The 20,657-nt window shown below is 38.9% G+C and overlaps 1 protein-coding gene across 1 annotated transcript; it reads left to right on the top strand.

Annotated features, from left to right (window-relative positions):
• Positions 1-2,262: 2,262 nt before the first annotated feature.
• LOC141388101 (uncharacterized) lies at positions 2,263-7,179 on the top strand. The gene is made up of 3 exons (XM_073958147.1): positions 2,263-2,290; positions 3,113-3,607; positions 7,157-7,179. Exons 1-3 carry the CDS (start codon positions 2,263-2,265, stop codon positions 7,177-7,179), a joined length of 546 nt encoding a protein of 181 aa, XP_073814248.1.
• The last annotated feature ends 13,478 nt before the right edge of the window (positions 7,180-20,657 follow it).

Below are 20,657 nucleotides of genomic sequence, written 5' to 3'. Positions count from 1 at the left end.
GTACTTATGTGTACGAAAAGTACTATATGCTACTAAATTTTGTACAATTTGGAATTGGATGAACGGATACACCTGGAAACCTGGTAATTAAGATCACTGATGGAGTAAAGGATTGAGGAAGTTTTGGAAATTCGTACTTATGGCTACGAAAAGTACTAAATTGTACTAAATTGGTACAACTTGATTATGGAAATTTGAAACTAAGATTACTGGTAGACTGTAGGATTGAGGTAGTTTTCGAAATTCGTACTTATGGTTACGAAAAGTACTAGATAGTACTAAATTTGGGGAAATTTGGATTTATGTGAACGAATGGAGCTTAAATCCTGAAATTTTGAATTATGATTGCTTTTGGAGTGTAGGACTGAGAGAGTTTTGAAAATTCGTACTTGTGTGTACAGAAAGTACAAAGTGGTACTAAATTTAGTGCAATTAAGATTTTGGTGAACGGATATAGCTGGAATCGTGAAATTTATTATTAAGATTACTTTTGGAGTGTAGGATTGAGGAAAGTTTGAACATTCTTACTTTTGGGTACGAAAAATACTAAATGGTACTAAATTTGGATTTGGGTGAACAGATAGAGCTGGCTTCCTGAAATTTAGAACTAAGATTACATTTGGAGTGTAGGTTTGAGGTAGTTGTGGAAATTCGGAAATAGTACTAAATTTGTTGCAATTTATTTTTGAGTGAACGAATAGAGCTGGAATCCTGAAAATTTAATTTAGATTACTTTTGGAGTGTAGGACTGAGGGAGTTTTGAAAATTCGTACTTATGGGTACGAAAAGTACTAAATGTTGTACCAGCAAGAATAATTGTCTTCAGTGCCAGATGCGGCACAACACTATACTTCATGGTCTTTCTTCCAATGCACCCGCGTGTTCTACAAATTTGAATGCAAACTCCACTCCATTTTCTCCGAATCCTGTATAGTCCACTAGTTCTGGGGGTGGAGTCATTCAAACCTGTTTCGCTTCAAGTTCTCGGAATGTTTTATTGGGAACTGCATTGGTAAATGTGTTGCACTTAGGGGTATCGTATCACGCTCGTGTACTCCTAGATTCCGGCATTCATATCTGAACGGTTCTTCAATAAATTAAAGCTTCCTTATCAGCGTACAAACGTTCAGAATTCTGGCCTCAATATTTCGACTGCGGCTTCCGTAGACTTCGGAAGATATGTTCTGTTGTGTTGTCTTCTTGATTCGATAGTTCAGTACAGCTCTCCGTGCAAGCACTTGTGGTTCCGCAATTGTCTGGAAACCTTCCTTCACACACATTACCAGCATCTTTATACTCTCGACTTCCTTCAATCGAGTTAGCTGATCCACACTTCTTTAAAAGTTCAAACATCGGCCTTTTGATAGGCAGTGACTTCCTTCCTGACATTATCCGCGCTGGGGTAATGCGAAATGTTTGCGACACGTTGATGGTTCAAGAAACCATCTTTGGATGGATTCTCACTGGCCTTATTCCTACTTCTTCTCCATCATCAACCTTAATTTCGAATTTTTTTGAGATCTCCTTAGACAAACAGATTTGTCGTTTGTGGGAGGTGGAGAGCCTTCCTAAAAGAAAGTTCCCTTCAGATTCCGACAAATTCTGTAAGGAGCTTTATGTTTCTACTACGCTGATGACGTAAAGCTGTTTTCTCAAATAAATTCCATAAATCAATCCTCTAATTTACAATACGATTTACATTCTCTAACGAATTGGTGTTCTGCAAATGGAATGACCCTAAACCTTAAAAAATGCAAAAGTTTGTCATTTTTCAGGTCACAACAAATTCATTCTGATTATTTTATAGGCTCTTACAAACTGGAAAATGTTGAATCATTTGTTGACCTGGGTATTATCCTAGATCCTAAACTACGCTTTCACTTACACATAGAATCATCTGTTAATAAAGCCAAATCATTGTTAGGTTTCATAAAACGCTGGTCTAAAGAATTTGATGATCCATACGTTACCAAACGTTTATTTGTGAGTTTAGTCCGTCCAGTTTTAGAATATGGTTGCGTTTTATGGAGTCCATTTTATAAATGCCACTCTGATAAGATTGAGTCTGTTCAAATTCAATTTCTGTTGTTTGCGCTACGTGGATTACGTTGGGATACTTCAGTATCATTGCCGCCTTACGAAAGTCGTTTGATGTTAATAGATCTTCCTTCTCTTGAAAGAAGACGGTTTATGTTAAGAGCGCTATTTATAATAAAAGTTATACGTGGTCTGATTGATTCGCCATTTTTAGTCGGTGAAATAATGTTCAATGTACCCTCACGTTTAACACGTAACTTCCTCCCTATAAAGTTATCTCTAGTGAAAACTAATTATGAAGCAAGTAACCCACTTAGATCTTTATGTGAAATATATAATAACATTTTTAACACGGTAGATCTAACCAGTCCAACACATGTAATAAAAAATGCTATCTTACGCATGTAATATTATGATCAGCAGGTTTGCCAGAAGTATTATTAGTCCTATTGTAGTGTTATAGTGTAATTTTATTATATACATACATTGTTATTTTGTAGTTACTTATTAACTTCCCGTAATCTATACTGGCATCTTATCTACAACTCCTCTTACGGAACAGTAGAATTATGCAGTAATCTTGCGTGCGGTTTCCTGTTTTTTTTTTTTTATTTTATTATTTAAACTCTGCAATTAATTTAACTTCTTGAGCTCAGTTAATCGGCGTATCTACAACTCCTTATGCGGAAATAGTAGAAATTTGCCTACGAGCGAGGTTGTTCATTAATTGCAAATAAATTTTAATTGAATTCTTAAATATATATAGTCGGCTGATGATTCCTCTGTAGCTGACATTTATAACCACTACTAACCCGCCATGGTCCGGTCTATGGTGTGTACGCGCTCCCTACGAATGGGGAGGTGGCCCCCTCGGTCGGCAGGGGCGGGTGTGAGAGGCGTGGGACCGAACGTAAAAAAAAAAAAAAAAAAAAAAAAAAAAGAGGAATAAAGATGTCGTTATGTTGTGCGTCTTCTTTCAAGCAAGGGTTTCCAGAAAAAAATCGCCTTGGCCAGTCTAGTTCAATAGCCGTAACACAATTCCTTCGCAATGAGATTCGCTTACTTCGAAATTCAGATTTCAAAGCTAAGTATGATCAGGTACTCAATGAGTACATTCAATTGAAACACATGGTTCCAGTTCCGGCTCCGTGTACTGATAGTTATTCTCGCCATTACTATTTACCGCATCACGCGGTCATTAAGACAGAGCGTTCGACCACTAAAGTTCGCGTGGTCTTTGATTCTTCTTCCGTTACGTCTAATGGTCAAAGTCTCAATGACGTTTTGCACACTGGTCCGGTGTTGCAATCAGACTTTACCACTTTACCTCTCAAATGGCGTCTCTTCCGATATGTGTTCAATGCGGACATTGAGAAAATGTACCGCCAGATTCTTGTTCATCCAGATCATACTCCATTTCAAAGAATTTTATTCCGCAACCACCCATGTGAGACCATTCATGATTTCGAGTTGCAAACTGTCACCTTTGCTGTCAATTGTGCTCCGTACTTGGTTATTCGCACCCTTCTCCAACTTGCTGACGATATTCAAGATATGTACCCAACTGCAAGTGAGATTATTCGGGATTTCATGTACGTCGGTGAAGTGCTTTTCGAAGCGCATTCAATTCCTTCCGCAACAAAGTCCCGTAATGAGCTCAAGTCTGCTCTAGAATCCGTGGGCTTTTCCCTTCGGAAGTTGACAACGCACTCAAGAGATATTCTTGCAGATCTTCCCAAGGATCATTTGCTTAATGACGGATTTCTAAACTTTGATGATCACAGCACAGCCAAAACATTAGGAATTAGGTGGGACGCTAGTTCTGATTCTTTTTTCATTTCCACAACACCGTTTCCGTCTTCATGTTCTTATACAAAAAGGGAGATCCTGTCTCAGATCTCCAAGCTGCTCGATAATGCTGGCTGGCTTTCGCCATGCATTGTCGTGGCAAAGATTCTTATGCAAAGAATATGGTACGATGGTACTGGTTGGGATGATGTCATTAGTCCCGCCATTTTGTTCGAATGGAAAGTGGTCCAATCTATTTATTCGAGTCTTGATAAAGTCCGTATTCCGAGGTGGCTCAATTTTGCACCGTCTGCTGAGATTCAGTTTCATGGCTTTTGCGATGCATCCGAGAAGGCATATGCAGCCGCTTTATACGTGCGAATAGTTAGAGGTACGTCTGTATTTACTCACCTGGTGTATTCCAAGACAAGAGTTGCTCCAGTGAAAACACTGTCCATTCCAAGGTTAGAGCTATGTGGGGCTGTTCTTCTGGCAGAAATGATCGATGCCTTACTTCCTACTCTTAAAGTTTCTAAATATTCTTTATACTGCTGGACAGACTCCACTATAGTTCTTTCTTGGCTTTCCAAACCACCTGGTTATTAGCAAACATTCGTGCCCAATCGAATTTCAAATATCATTCAAGTAGTGGATCCTTCAAGGTTTCACCATGTTCCTTCTGAAACCAATCCAGCTGATATGGCGAGCCGTGGTGTATTGCCGCAGGACATCATTGATGATGATCTCTGGTGGTACGGACCATTGTGGCTTCGTGAGACTTCTGATCAATGGCCAGAGATTATTCATTCTCCAGGAACAGACGTGGAGGGAAAGTCTGTTCGTGTTCATTTTTCATACTTCAATGCGACGGATGATCCTTTGGGAAATATTTCATCCTACCAACGAGCACTTAGAGTGTTTTCCTATGTATATCGATTCATTCATCGTACACATCCACGATATCGTTCAACTTTTCCGCAAGGCTCTCAAACTCTTTGTAGTTCTGACATGGTCTGAGGTCGGAATATTCTACTCAAATGGTTCCAGAAGTTTTGTTATCCAGAGGAATACAAATCATTGTTATTCCAAAAGCCGATTTCTTCATCCAGTCCACCACAAAGCTTGAACCCATATGTTCTCCTGGCGTGCCTCTCGATGAGAGACGCCCGATCATTCTACCCTACAATTGCAAATTCAATTTGTTCATGAGATCACGATTCATGGCGTTAACCAACTTGTTCTTCGGGTGGTAAGATCCCAGTACTGGATCGCTAAGGTGAAGAACATGATAAACGCTGTCATTCGGGACTGCAAAATTTGTGTTCTGTACAAGAAGCATTGCCAGAAGCAGATAATGGCTGCCCTTCTCCTGAGCGAACGGTTCTTTCTCGTCCATTCTTCCGTACCCGTCTTGACTTTGCGGGACCATTTGACATAAAGAGCTATTGCGGGCGTTGTTGTCGCATCACAAAAGGGAACGCGTGCGTATTCGTATGCTTTAGCACTAAGGCAATACATCTAGAGCCTACTTCCGACCTTTCTACCCCAACGTTCTTGTCGGCCTTTAACCGTTTCGTTTCTAGAAGATGAAGCCCATCTCATTTATATTCGTATAATGGTACTACTTTTGTAGGGACATCCAAGATCCTTGCGAGAGAATTCATTCCAGCCTCACGTTCGGCTGTTGTTTCAAGTTATTCTGTTCAGAATCTAAATTGGAATTTCATTCCGCCTGGAGCACCTCATATGGGTGGCCTCTTGGAGGCAGGAGGGAAAAGCTTCAAAATTCATTTTGCCGCCTCATCCAAGTTTACTTTCGACGAGTTTTCGACTCTTCTGTCCGGAATTGAGGCGTGCTTAAACTCACGTCCTCTTTCTCCGATTTCTAGCGAGTCTTCTGATTTTGCTGCTCTACCTCCAGGCCATTTCTTGATTGGTACTCCAATTCTCGTTCCTGTCGATCCACATATTGATGACAGTTCTGTTTCCGTGCTCAACAGATGGCAACGTCTTAAAGCGATCCGTCAGAGTTTTTGTTCTCGTTGGAAGACTGAATATCTTCGTGAACTCCAAAAGCGTACGAAGTGGCAAACTTCAGAAAAGGATATTGAAGAGAACACAGTGGTCGCCACTCATGACGAAAGTCTTCCGCCGAATTCGTGGCGCCAAGGTCGAGTCACTATGACTTATATTGGTTCAGATCGCCATGTAAGAGTTGCGGATGTCGTAGCTCAGAAGGGCGTAATTACGCGTCCGATAACAAAACTTGTTGTCCTTCCTTCTGATAACTAAACTCTACATTCCTTGCATTTACCTTTTTTCTTCGTTTCCTTCTATCTATACATATTTGTCTCCAAGAATCATGCCTAAATTTCGAAATCCAGCAAAAGCGAAGCCCGTGCCAACCAAGCACCTTTCAGAAAAGGCCGTATCGTCTGCCGTTTGTGCCAACGTCCACAGCCACTGCGGTTGTGCAACAAATTCCTGAATATGACCATGGCGGAGCGCATGGATGCGGTTAGGCGGCATAAATATTGTGTGAACTGCTTGGCTCACGGACATTCGCATGGCACTTGCTTTAGCGATCGCGGTTGCCACCACTGCCACAAGTTTCACCATACCCTTCTGCATGTGAACCCCAAGCTTCGCGACCAGATCCTGCCAGGGACTTCTCGGTCAGCATCTCCGCAGCCATCTACGTCACGGGCGTCGTCGTATCGCGTTGTTGAACCTGCCAAGCCTTCCGTTACATCAAAAGGGTCCTTGTCTTTTTTGATTCAGAAAAGTCGGATGATACTTTTGCCCACAGCTCTGTTTCGAATAGACGCGACGGTGTTGGCCCGGTGTCGGCTGGACTCTGGTTCATCGGTGAGCCGCATCGCTCGGAATTTCGCCGATAACCACAAACTGGCCCGGCTTACTTTGAAGGAGGTCACCATTTGTCCGCTTACTCTTTACTCTAGGTATGACTCGTCCGTCAAGATCGGGGGCACTTTTCGTGTGGACAATAGAATTGCCATGACGACTCCATCCGAATCACTTCCAGACGTCTTCCAGAAGCACTTTCCGCATTTGTTATTTGCCGACCCCGACTTCCAGATCTGCCGGCATCGATTTCGTCACTCGGAAGGCACTTATTTGCGAAGTGCCTTGCCCACTGCTCAGAGTACCATATTCGGGTGGGCGATTTATGGTTCTTGGTCGGACTGAGCCTGCTCATTTTCCTACTATTTTGTTATTTATTATCCATGAATTCCACCAATAAATGAATTGCCCCATGAATGCACTATTGTTTCTTATTCTTCCCAAAAGCACAAACTTTTCTTTTCAGCGAATTCAGTGTCCAGTGGCTAAGGGACGGTTATGTAACTCAGAAGTTTCCGGACTGAAAGAAGACAACATCTGGTACCGTTTCTGAAATATGTTTCTGGAGATATGTTATCTACTTTTATTCTTCAAATCTTGTAATCTTAATTCTTCTTCCGTTACGTCTAATGGTCAAAGTCTCAATGACGTTTTGCACACTGGTCCGGTGTTGCAATCAGACTTTACCACTTTACTTCTCAAATGGCGTCTCTTCCGATATGTGTTCAATGCGGACATTGAGAAAATGAACCGCCAGATTCTTGTTCATCCAGATCATACTCCATTTCGAAGAATTATATTCCGCAACCACCCATGTGAGACCATTCATGATTTCGAGTTGCAAACTGTCACCTTTGCTGTCAATTGTGCTCCGTACTTGGTTATTCGCACCCTTCTCCAACTTGCTGACGATGTTCAAGATATGTACCCAACTGCAAGTGAGATTATTCGGGATTTCATGTACGTCGGTGATGTGCTTTTCGAAGCGCATTCAATTCCTTCCGCAACAAAGTCCCGTAATGAGCTCAAGTCTGCTCTAGAATCCGTGGGCTTTTCCCTTCGGAAGTTGACAACGCACTCAAGAGATATTCTTGCAGATCTTCCCAAGGATCATTTGCTTAATGACGGATTTCTAAACTTTGATGATCACAGCACAGCCAAAACATTAGGAATTAGGTGGGACGCTAGTTCTGATTCTTTTTTCATTTCCACAACACCGTTTCCGTCTTCATGTTCTTATACAAAAAGGGAGATCCTGTCTCAGATCTCCAAGCTGCTCGATAATGCTGGCTGGCTTTCGCCATGCATTGTCGTGGCAAAGATTCTCATGCAAAGAATATGGTACGATGGTACTGGTTGGGATGAAGTCATTAGTCCCGCCATTTTGTTCGAATGGAAAGTGGTCCAATCTATTTATTCGAGTCTTGATAAAGTCCGTATTCCGAGGTGGCTCAATTTTGCACCGTCGGCTGAGATTCAGTTTCATGGCTTTTGCGATGCATCCGAGAAGGCATTTCATTCCGCCTGGAGCACCTCATATGGGTGGCCTCTTGGAGGCAGGAGGGAAAAGCTTCAAAATTCATTTTGCCGGCTCATCCAAGTTTACTTTCGACGAGTTTTCGACTCTTCTGTCCGGAATTGAGGCGTGCTTAAACTCACGTCCTCTTTCTCCGATTTCTAGCGAGTCTTCTGATTTTGCTTCTCTACCTCCAGGCCATTTCTTGATTGGTACTCCAATTCTCGTTCCTGTCGATCCACATATTGATGACAGTTCTGTTTCCTTGCTCAACAGATGGCAACGTCTTAAAGCGATCCGTCAGAGTTTTTGTTCTCGTTGGAAGACTGAATATCTTCGTGAACTCCAAAAGCGTACGAAGTGGCAAACTTCAGAAAAGGATATTGAAGAGAACACAGTGGTCGCCACTCATGACGAAAGTCTTCCGCCGAATTCGTGGCGCCAAGGTCGAGTCACTATGACTTATATTGGTTCAGATCGCCATGTAAGAGTTGCGGATGTCGTAGCTCAGAAGGGCGTAATTACGCGTCCGATAACAAAACTTGTTGTCCTTCCTTCTGATAACTAAACTCTACATTCCTTGCATTTACCTTTTTTCTTCGTTTCCTTCTATCTATACATATTTGTCTCCAAGAATCATGCCTAAATTTCGAAATCCAGCAAAAGCGAAGCCCGTGCCAACCAAGCACCTTTCAGAAAAGGCCGTTTCGTCTGCCGTTTGTGCCAACGTCCACAGCCACTGCGGTTGTGCAACAAATTCCTGAATATGACCATGGCGGAGCGCATGGATGCGGTTAGGCGGCATAAATATTGTGTGAACTGCTTGGCTCACGGACATTCGCATGGCACTTGCTTTAGCGATCGCGGTTGCCACCACTGCCACAAGTTTCACCATACCCTTCTGCATGTGAGACCATTCATGATTTCGAGTTGCAAACTGTCACCTTTGCTGTCAATTGTGCTCCGTACTTGGTTATTCGCACCCTTCTCCAACTTGCTGACGATGTTCAAGATATGTACCCAACTGCAAGTGAGATTATTCGGGATTTCATGTACGTCGGTGATGTGCTTTTCGAAGCGCATTCAATTCCTTCCGCAACAAAGTCCCGTAATGAGCTCAAGTCTGCTCTAGAATCCGTGGGCTTTTCCCTTCGGAAGTTGACAACACACTCAAGAGATATTCTTGCAGATCTTCCCAAGGATCATTTGCTTAATGACGGATTTCTAAACTTTGATGATCACAGCACAGCCAAAACATTAGGAATTAGGTGGGACGCTAGTTCTGATTCTTTTTTCATTTCCACAACACCGTTTCCGTCTTCATGTTCTTATACAAAAAGGGAGATCCTGTCTCAGATCTCCAAGCTGCTCGATAATGCTGGCTGGCTTTCGCCATGCATTGTCGTGGCAAAGATTCTCATGCAAAGAATATGGTACGATGGTACTGGTTGGGATGAAGTCATTAGTCCCGCCATTTTGTTCGAATGGAAAGTGGTCCAATCTATTTATTCGAGTCTTGATAAAGTCCGTATTCCGAGGTGGCTCAATTTTGCACCGTCTGCTGAGATTCAGTTTCATGGCTTTTGCGATGCACCCGAGAAGGCATATGCAGCCGCTTTATACGTGCGAATAGTTAGAGGTACGTCTGTATTTACTCACCTGGTGTATTCCAAGACAAGAGTTGCTCCAGTGAAAACACTGTCCATTCCAAGGTTAGAGCTTTGTGGGGCTGTTCTTCTGGCAGAAATGATCGAAGCCTTACTTCCTACTCTTAAAGTTTCTAAATATTCTTTATACTGCTGGACAGACCCCACTATAGTTCTTTCTTGGCTTTCCAAACCTCCTGGTTATTAGCAAACATTCGTAGCCAATCGAATTTCAAATATCATTCAAGTAGTGGATCCTTCAAGGTTTCACCATGTTCCTTCTGAAACCAATCCAGCTGATATGGCGAGCCGTGGTGTATTGCCGCTGGACATCATTGATGATGATCTCTGGTGGTACGGACCATTGTGGCTTCGTGAGACTTCTGATCAATGGCCAGAGATTATTCATTCTCCAGGAACAGACGTGGAGGGAAAGTCTGTTCGTGTTCATTTTTCATACTTCAATGCGACGGATGATCCTTTGGGAAATATTTCATCCTACCAACGAGCACTTAGAGTGTTTTCCTATGTATATCGATTCATTCATCGTACACATCCACGATATCGTTCAACTTTTCCGCAAGGCTCTCAAACTCTTTGTAGTTCTGACATGGTCTGAGGTCGGAATATTCTACTCAAATGGTTCCAGAAGTTTTGTTATCCAGAGGAATACAAATCATTGTTATTCCAAAAGCCGATTTCTTCATCCAGTCCACCACAAAGCTTGAACCCATATGTTCTCCTGGCGTGCCTCTCGATGAGAGACGCCCGATCATTCTACCCTACAATTGCAAATTCAATTTGTTCATGAGATCACGATTCATGGCGTTAACCAACTTGTTCTTCGGGTGGTAAGATCCCAGTACTGGATCGCTAAGGTGAAGAACATGATAAACGCTGTCATTCGGGACTGCAAAATTTGTGTTCTGTACAAGAAGCATTGCCAGAAGCAGATAATGGCTGCCCTTCTCCTGAGCGAACGGTTCTTTCTCGTCCATTCTTCGGTACCCGTCTTGACTTTGCGGGACCATTTGACATAAAGAGCTATTGCGGGCGTTGTTGTCGCATCACAAAAGGGTACGCGTGCGTATTCGTATGCTTTAGCACTAAGGCAATACATCTAGAGCCTACTTCCGACCTTTCTACCCCAACGTTCTTGTCGGCCTTTAACCGTTTCGTTTCTAGAAGATGAAGCCCATCTCATTTATATTCGTATAATGGTACTACTTTTGTAGGGACATCCAAGATCCTTGCGAGAGAATTCATTCCAGCCTCACGTTCGGCTGTTGTTTCAAGTTATTCTGTTCAGAATCTAAATTGGCATTTCATTCCGCCTGGAGCACCTCATATGGGTGGCCTCTTGGAGGCAGGAGGGAAAAGCTTCAAAATTCATTTTGCCGGCTCATCCAAGTTTACTTTCGACGAGTATTCGACTCTTCTGTCCGGAATTGAGGCGTGCTTAAACTCACGTCCTCTTTCTCTGATTTCTAGCGAGTCTTCTGATTTTGCTGCTCTACCTCCAGGCCATTTCTTGATTGGTACTCCAATTCTCGTTCCTGTCGATCCACATATTGATGACAGTTCTGTTTCCTTGCTCAACAGATGGCAACGTCTTAAAGCGATCCGTCAGAGTTTTTGTTCTCGTTGGAAGACTGAATATCTTCGTGAACTCCAAAAGCGTACGAAGTGGCAAACTTCAGAAAAGGATATTGAAGAGAACACAGTGGTCGCCACTCATGACGAAAGTCTTCCGCCGAATTCGTGGCGCCAAGGTCGAGTCACTATGACTTATATTGGTTCAGATCGCCATGTAAGAGTTGCGGATGTCGTAGCTCAGAAGGGCGTAATTACGCGTCCGATAACAAAACTTGTTGTCCTTCCTTCTGATAACTAAACTCTACATTCCTTGCATTTACCTTTTTTCTTCGTTTCCTTCTATCTATACATATTTGTCTCCAAGAATCATGCCTAAATTTCGAAATCCAGCAAAAGCGAAGCCCGTGCCAACCAAGCACCTTTCAGAAAAGGCCGTTTCGTCTGCCGTTTGTGCCAACGTCCACAGCCACTGCGGTTGTGCAACAAATTCTTGAATATGACCATGGCGGAGCGCATGGATGCGGTTAGGCGGCATAAATATTGTGTGAACTGCTTGGCTCACGGACATTCACATGGCACTTGCTTTAGCGATCGCGGTTGCCACCACTGCCACAAGTTTCACCATACCCTTCTGCATGTGAACCCCAAGCTTCGCGACCAGATCCTGCCAGGGACTTCTCGGTCAGTATCTCCGCAGCCATCTACGTCACGGGCGTCGTCGTATCGCGCTGTTGAACCTGCCAAGCCTTCCGTTACATCAAAAGGGTCCTTGTCTTTTTTGATTCAGAAAAGTCGGATGATACTTTTGCCCACAGGTCTGTTTCGAATAGACGCGAAGGTGTTGGCCCGGTGTCTGCTGGACTCTGGTTCATCGGTGAGCCGCATCGCTCGGAATTTCGCCGATAACCACAAACTGGCCCGGCTTACTTTGAAGGAGGTCACCATTTGTCCGCTTACTCTTTACTCTAGGTATGACTCGTCCGTCAAGATCGGGGGCACTTTTCGTGTGGACAATAGAATTGCCATGACGACTCCATCCGAATCACTTCCAGACGTCTTCCAGAAGCACTTTCCGCATTTGTTATTTGCCGACCCCGACTTCCACAGATCTGCCGGCATCGATTTCGTCACTCGGAAGGCACTTATTTGCGAAGTGCCTTGCCCACTGCTCAGAGTACCATATTCGGGTGGGCGATTTATGGTTCTTGGTCGGACTGAGCCTGCTCATTTTCCTACTATTTTGTTATTTATTATCCATGAATTCCACCAATAAATGAATTTCCCCATGAATGCACTATTGTTTCTTATTCTTCCCAAAAGCACAAACTTTTCTTTTCAGCGAATTCAGTGTCCAGTGGCTAAGGGACGGTTATGTAACTCAGAAGTTTCCGGACTGAAAGAAGACAACATCTGGTACCGTTTCTGAAATATGTTTCTGGAGATATGTTATGTACTTTTATTCTTCAAATCTTGTAAACAAGAGAGAGTGCAAGTGCTACTTTTTATTATTTTCTTTAGTTGCAGTTCCTGGAAGGGGCCCGGTAATGTTAACGTCAAAGTTAGCAGCTCTGGTCACCCTATTTCCAATTTCTAATTTTTAGCTTTTTTTTTCCTAAAATTGCATCTCTCCCTTTGTACTAAAACACATTTTTCTCTTTTCTATTGGTCTTTCCTTTTTCCTTGATTGTAAATAAATTCACTTCTTGTTTAACCTACAAACGCATTGTTCGTGGTAAGACTCGTTCCAAAATCCTTAAATTATCTACAAATAAAATCCCAAATTGTTCACTTCCTTCGCTAAAAAAATCTTGTGTTTTTCTTTTTCTCTTCCTTTTCATGCGAGTTCGAGTGGAAATCCTTTCTAATCCAAAGAAGGTTTTCCCACAATCTGCAACGACTAACCATCCCAGGTTTACTAGGAAAATCCAAAGTTTGGCATTTTCAATAGCCACACTGCCTTTTATACAATTATGGCGTAATAAACAAAGAAATAAAAGCGTAGGTTTCATTCTTGTTTTCAGAGCGTTTTTGTATGGACGAGAAATTGCACAATTGTTAATTTGAATAGTATATACATATATTAGCTTTTCCTGGCCGCTCACCATTCAATGCAAATTTACCTACTTTTTCTCTATTGCGGTTAGGATGACATTTTTCAGCTAGTAGCTTCTCTGTAAGCGGTTTCTTCACTTCTTCAAAGACCGAAGAGAGCATGAACAAATGGTATAACAGGAATTGGACTGAAATTTAGCCGGCTTTGTTGGCTCCAAATGTGTAGTAAATCCCAACGAGACATAAAAAGATAAAATAATGAAACAAAGGGGATTTCGGTGGTCTTGTGCTGTATTTTTTATCATCAGACATTCAATTATTTTGATGTTTAATGTTAAATTCAAGAACAAATGTACGTAATTCAATTTAACGTAGTCTAAGTTCATATAGCTCGATTAATTAAATTAAGTAAAACTAAGTTGTTGAACTGGTTTCAACACATTGGAATGCGAAACGTCTTTCAGACCAAAAATGTGCATTACCATTATATACAAAATGATTGCTGATTATTCCCTAATGAGTATTTAAGTTTCATATCTTTATAAATAAAAATCAAATGTCGTTGGTTGTAATTGCTTCATTTGAAAACGGCTGGAGCGGATTGGATAATTTTATTTTGGAACTGTTCGTCATAGCCCAATTAAAATTTTTACGCCCACTTTCTAAATTTCCAATTTGTTTGTGTGTTTATTTAATAATACTATTCAATAATACTAAAGCCTTCAAGACCAGAAGATAGTATTAACAATATATCCAATATTACTTATCTCAATATTTTAATTATCGAAAATGCTACTTTATATAATTGGCTTCCCAGCTATAACTAGCAAAAAGAAAAAAATAATATTCGATGCAATAGCCATTATCAACATGCAATAGCCATCAGTAACAAGCTGTATAAGAAAATAGACAAAGTAAAATACCAATAAGTGAATCCCAGTATACTACACAAACTTTAAATTTAAAATTTAAATTTTTTCTACAAAAACAACTAAACCGATTTTTCTGAAATTGTCAGAAAATGTACAGGGATAGCCCCCCGGTGAAAATAAGACAATTGTGGTTGTGTCTACGGCCTTACGTACTTATTTGGGACACTAAGACTTGACGACGCCCACTTTTTAAAATATGTTACATCTTCAAAGCTACTGAACCGATTGTGAAATTTGGAATTATGATTATTGTTGCGTGGAGGATTGTGGAGATTTCCGACGTTTGTATTTATGTGTAAGAAAAGTACTAAATTTTGTACAATTTGGATATGGGTGAACGTAAAAGGTGAAATCCTCAATAGTAGGATTTAGGTAACTTCGGAAATTCGTAGTTATGTGTACGAAAAGTACTAAATGGTACAACATGTGACACAATTTAGATGTGGTGAACGCATCGAGCTAACATCCTGAAATATAGATATAAGATTACTGTTTTAGTGGCGATTTAGGTTGTTATTGCAATTCGTACTTTTGTTCGAAAAGTATTAAATGGTACTAAATTTGGTATATGAATAGAAGTAGAATACTGAAATTTGGTATTATAGTTGCTTTTAGTGTGTTGCATTAGTTGTGTCTTTTTACTTTTTCAGTAATAATTATTCAGTAACTTCTTTTCAGCGAGTAAGAGAGATTTTACTCTTTGAAAAAAGAGAGAAAAAGTAAAAAAAAGAGAGAAAGAGAAAAAAGTAAAAAGACAGCATTTAGTAAACTTTAGCAAGATAACAGTTGATAACCAAAACAAAAACATTGGCGCTAATGCATGAAAGAAAAACTAACTCCAACGCAATGAAAAAGTTCTTCAATTTTAAGCAAAATAAATAAAAATAATTAATATATTAATAAAACAATCAATAAATGTTGCTCAATCGTAATATTTATAGTATTTTTCCACAAAAATAAGATAAACATTGATCAGCTGACCATTAGCAGGTGATTAAAAAACAGCTGATTGAACTTGCTAAATGTTGCTGGGAAAAATTCTTTCAGCAACTTTTAGCAATTTCTCAGCAAACAACTGTCAAAATTGTTCTCTCACTTCGCTCTCTTTTACTGAACTTTTGTGTAAAAAGACAGCATTTAGTAACATTTCGTAATAATTATTACAAATTATCACGTAAAAAGACACACCTATTTTCTATGACACATTACCCGAATCAGTCATTCCCAGGCGATAGAAACAAAGCGAACATATTTACCACTGCACCACCGTACCATATAAGCACAGATAGACTAATATCTTATATTAGTTCAAGTTTGTACATGCTTTAAATGAACGTACACAATCAAAGTGTCTGCATAGGCCAAAGTAAGTGTCTGCCCACGCGGTAGTCGTAAGTAGTAGCGTTGTTATTGTAAACAATCAATAATAGAATTTCGATCTCCTTTTCTGACACTAAGTTGTTATTCAAGAAGTTCAAAATGGGACAGCAATATATTTGTTATTATAAAATGATAAGGGATCGTTATTTTATAGAATGCATGTTCAGAAAGCGATTACTTTTGGTAGAGGAAGTGAGAAACTCACTCCCAAATGCTTGCAGGCTGTTATTCTGTAAAGGGATAGTGCTGAAATACGTTATTAGGTTAGCAGTTGGCGTTTAGAGTGAAGATAAATAAGGAGGAGGTTTTGGAAATTCTTGCGTATGTATACGAAAAGTACTAAGTACTGCTATAATTGTTTCCGAGAGAACAGATAGAGCTGTATATGAGTATCCCGATTTTCATATATTTTTAGATATGGAGATATAATTTTTGAAACTTGTACCTATTATATATAAATACAAAATTTAGTAGCTTTTTGATGTTGCATAAAGAGATATAGCTGGAATTTTGAATGCTTGTATTAGGACCTATGTTGGTGCTTAAATAAGGAGTTTTTAAATGTATAGAAATTCTGAAATTAGGTATGGAGGTCGCTAAGGACAGAATAATTCAGTTGGTGCTTTAAATACGAAAAGTACAAAATGGAACTACACTTGGTGTTGGGTGAAGCTGGAATTATATAATTAGTGTGCGAAAAGTACTAAAGCCCAATAAATTTGGTATTCGACTAAGGAATAGAAATTGACATGTGATTTATTATTTATTTGTCAGATCCACTGTTAGAGGTGGTAGTACAATTAGTGTACTAGTATTATTAAATAATAAGAAATATTGAAGCACTGGAATTGAGTGTACCGATAAAGGAATTTTGTTATGAGGATCACTGCTGAGATTGAGTCAGAATGTTAACGGAAATCCACCATTAAAATGTATGAAATGTTTCGACATTTAATAACGTGGTACTGAATAGCGTACTATTGCTTTCATGTTGGTTTCTAAATAATGGACAGTAATCAAAAGGGTATCTTTTTAAATTTTTTTAACGTTTTAGAAAGCACATATGAAAACGTAGATCTATGCGGCTATTGGTGTAGAAGAAGCTTTTCACATCCTGACTAGGCCTAAATTAAAATATCTCAACAAAATTAACTGTTATATATGGCCATTTCAATATTTCATATTTTGAATAAAGGCTTCCTAAATTCTGATATCACAAATTCTGTAATTACTGCTACTTCGGTTGGAAAATACCCGTGCCGTTCTAATAAAACGTGGACTAAATTTTAGAAAGTGGGTGGTTGAAAACAAATGGAGACGTCAGTTGATATTATTGTATCATTTTTTTTCCTTGCTTTGTACTTCCGAAAATTTTGCAAAGCCAATTTCGTCAGTAATATTTAGCAACGTTCCACACATGATTGTAAGCTTTCCAGTGTATATCGTTTGTTTTCATTCGTCTCTTTATCCAATATCTTGACGTTTTTCAAATCAGCTGTGTGTCGATTTCCATTCACATGCTGTGTCAACGCTGTGCTGTGTTTACCTTTTTTATGTCTGCTTCATGTTCGCTTATTCTAACACCAAGTCGTCTATTTGTTGTTCCCACATATACTCTGTTGCATTGTTCGTTTTCGTTCCCCTTGCAAGTTATTTCATATACGACGCTATTTTCGTTTAACTTGTCTCTCTTTATCGTTCTCCGTGCAAATATTGTGTTTAATGTTTCGTTGGATTTGTATGCTATGGCTGTGTTGTTCGTTTCTATCATGTTTCTTAGAGATTTATTTTCAGTCAGTCGTGGTATAAAAGGTACACTGAAAAAATTTTGGGTTCCCTTTCGGGCTGTGGTGATTTTTGGTGCATACTTTTTTTAATAATGTCATTTATAGTTTTTTTTTTGGTTAATTGTTCTTCTTTAGTATTTCTTTAAGTTTCTTTCTGTTTTCCGTATAAAATCGTTTGCTTTTGTTCAGGTACAGTGTGCGTGAGGGAGAAAAGCAAATGCAACGACAACTTAATGGGATCCCTGAGTATACTGTCCTTGCAAAAACGTGCATCCCTGGAGTATTGCCACATTCAGGAACATTTCATAACAATTATTGCAAAATGACGAGTAACAGATACGCTTGTTACAATAATATTTTCAAAGACAATGGTAATTTCGTCCTTTACGTTTATTCTAACTGTTATATGATGATTTCCAAGTAAATGAAACTATTAACAGCTTAAATGTTATGTTCAAACGGGAATATTTGTTTTAATCGTATAATAATTGACACTTTATTTACTGACGTGTTTCAAATACACTCGACTGTTTTCCACATTCGACAACAGTTATTTTCTACTTCGTTGTTTCTTTCCCTTATGTTTGATGTCTCTTTTCAGAAAAATTTTAAGGTTTTATTGTATAACGTTGTTTGTTTTTATTCCCGGAACAAATTATTGGGCTTCGCACAATAATTGTACCAAGCTATTGGGTTAATTATAAATTGAAATGTTGCACCGCTCTTTCCTATCTTTACGAATAACTCTTAATTTTTCTGCTTTTATTTACGTATTTAACGTAGTCTAAGTTCATATAGCTCGATTAATTAAATTAAGTAAAACTAAGTTGTTGAACTGGTTTCAACACATTGGAATGCGAAACGTCTTTCAGACCAAAAATGTGCATTACCATTATATACAAAATGATTGCTGATTATTCCCTAATGAGTATTTAAGTTTCATATCTTTATAAATAAAAATCAAATGTCGTTGGTTGTAATTGCTTCATTTGAAAACGGCTGGAGCGGATTGGATAATTTTATTTTGGAACTGTTCGTCATAGCCCAATTAAAATTTTTACGCCCACTTTCTAAATTTCCAATTTGTTTGTGTGTTTATTTAATAATACTATTCAATAATACTAAAGCCTTCAAGACCAGAAGATAGTATTAACAATATATCCAATATTACTTATCTCAATATTTTAATTATCGAAAATGCTACTTTATATAATTGGCTTCCCAGCTATAACTAGCAAAAAGAAAAAAATAATATTCGATGCAATAGCCATTATCAACATGCAATAGCCATCAGTAACAAGCTGTATAAGAAAATAGACAAAGTAAAATACCAATAAGTGAATCCCAGTATACTACACAAACTTTAAATTTAAAATTTAAATTTTTTCTACAAAAACAACTAAACCGATTTTTCTGAAATTGTCAGAAAATGTACAGGGATAGCCCCCCGGTGAAAATAAGACAATTGTGGTTGTGTCTACGGCCTTACGTACTTATTTGGGACACTAAGACTTGACGACGCCCACTTTTTAAAATATGTTACATCTTCAAAGCTACTGAACCGATTGTGAAATTTGGAATTATGATTATTGTTGCGTGGAGGATTGTGGAGATTTCCGACGTTTGTATTTATGTGTAAGAAAAGTACTAAATTTTGTACAATTTGGATATGGGTGAACGTAAAAGGTGAAATCCTCAATAGTAGGATTTAGGTAACTTCGGAAATTCGTAGTTATGTGTACGAAAAGTACTAAATGGTACAACATGTGACACAATTTAGATGTGGTGAACGCATCGAGCTAACATCCTGAAATATAGATATAAGATTACTGTTTTAGTGGCGATTTAGGTTGTTATTGCAATTCGTACTTTTGTTCGAAAAGTATTAAATGGTACTAAATTTGGTATATGAATAGAAGTAGAATACTGAAATTTGGTATTATAGTTGCTTTTAGTGTGTTGCATTAGTTGTGTCTTTTTACTTTTTCAGTAATAATTATTCAGTAACTTCTTTTCAGCGAGTAAGAGAGATTTTACTCTTTGAAAAAAGAGAGAAAAAGTAAAAAAAAGAGAGAAAGAGAAAAAAGTAAAAAGACAGCATTTAGTAAACTTTAGCAAGATAACAGTTGATAACCAAAACAAAAACATTGGCGCTAATGCATGAAAGAAAAACTAACTCCAACGCAATGAAAAAGTTCTTCAATTTTAAGCAAAATAAATAAAAATAATTAATATATTAATAAAACAATCAATAAATGTTGCTCAATCGTAATATTTATAGTATTTTTCCACAAAAATAAGATAAACATTGATCAGCTGACCATTAGCAGGTGATTAAAAAACAGCTGATTGAACTTGCTAAATGTTGCTGGGAAAAATTCTTTCAGCAACTTTTAGCAATTTCTCAGCAAACAACTGTCAAAATTGTTCTCTCACTTCGCTCTCTTTTACTGAACTTTTGTGTAAAAAGACAGCATTTAGTAACATTTCGTAATAATTATTACAAATTATCACGTAAAAAGACACACCTATTTTCTATGACACATTACCCGAATCAGTCATTCCCAGGCGATAGAAACAAAGCGAACATATTTACCACTGCACCACCGTACCATATAAGCACAGATAGACTAATATCTTATATTAGTTCAAGTTTGTACATGCTTTAAATGAACGTACACAATCAAAGTGTCTGCATAGGCCAAAGTAAGTGTCTGCCCACGCGGTAGTCGTAAGTAGTAGCGTTGTTATTGTAAACAATCAATAATAGAATTTCGATCTCCTTTTCTGACACTAAGTTGTTATTCAAGAAGTTCAAAATGGGACAGCAATATATTTGTTATTATAAAATGATAAGGGATCGTTATTTTATAGAATGCATGTTCAGAAAGCGATTACTTTTGGTAGAGGAAGTGAGAAACTCACTCCCAAATGCTTGCAGGCTGTTATTCTGTAAAGGGATAGTGCTGAAATACGTTATTAGGTTAGCAGTTGGCGTTTAGAGTGAAGATAAATAAGGAGGAGGTTTTGGAAATTCTTGCGTATGTATACGAAAAGT

The sequence above is a fragment of the Musca autumnalis genome, unplaced genomic scaffold (assembly GCF_047663935.1).
Source record: "Musca autumnalis isolate F117 unplaced genomic scaffold, ASM4766393v1 scaffold_55, whole genome shotgun sequence".
In the NCBI taxonomy this organism is placed as follows: Eukaryota; Metazoa; Arthropoda; class Insecta; order Diptera; family Muscidae; genus Musca; species Musca autumnalis.
Note: the sequence above shows the minus strand (reverse complement) of the source record. Positions and strands in the feature narration are given on the sequence as shown.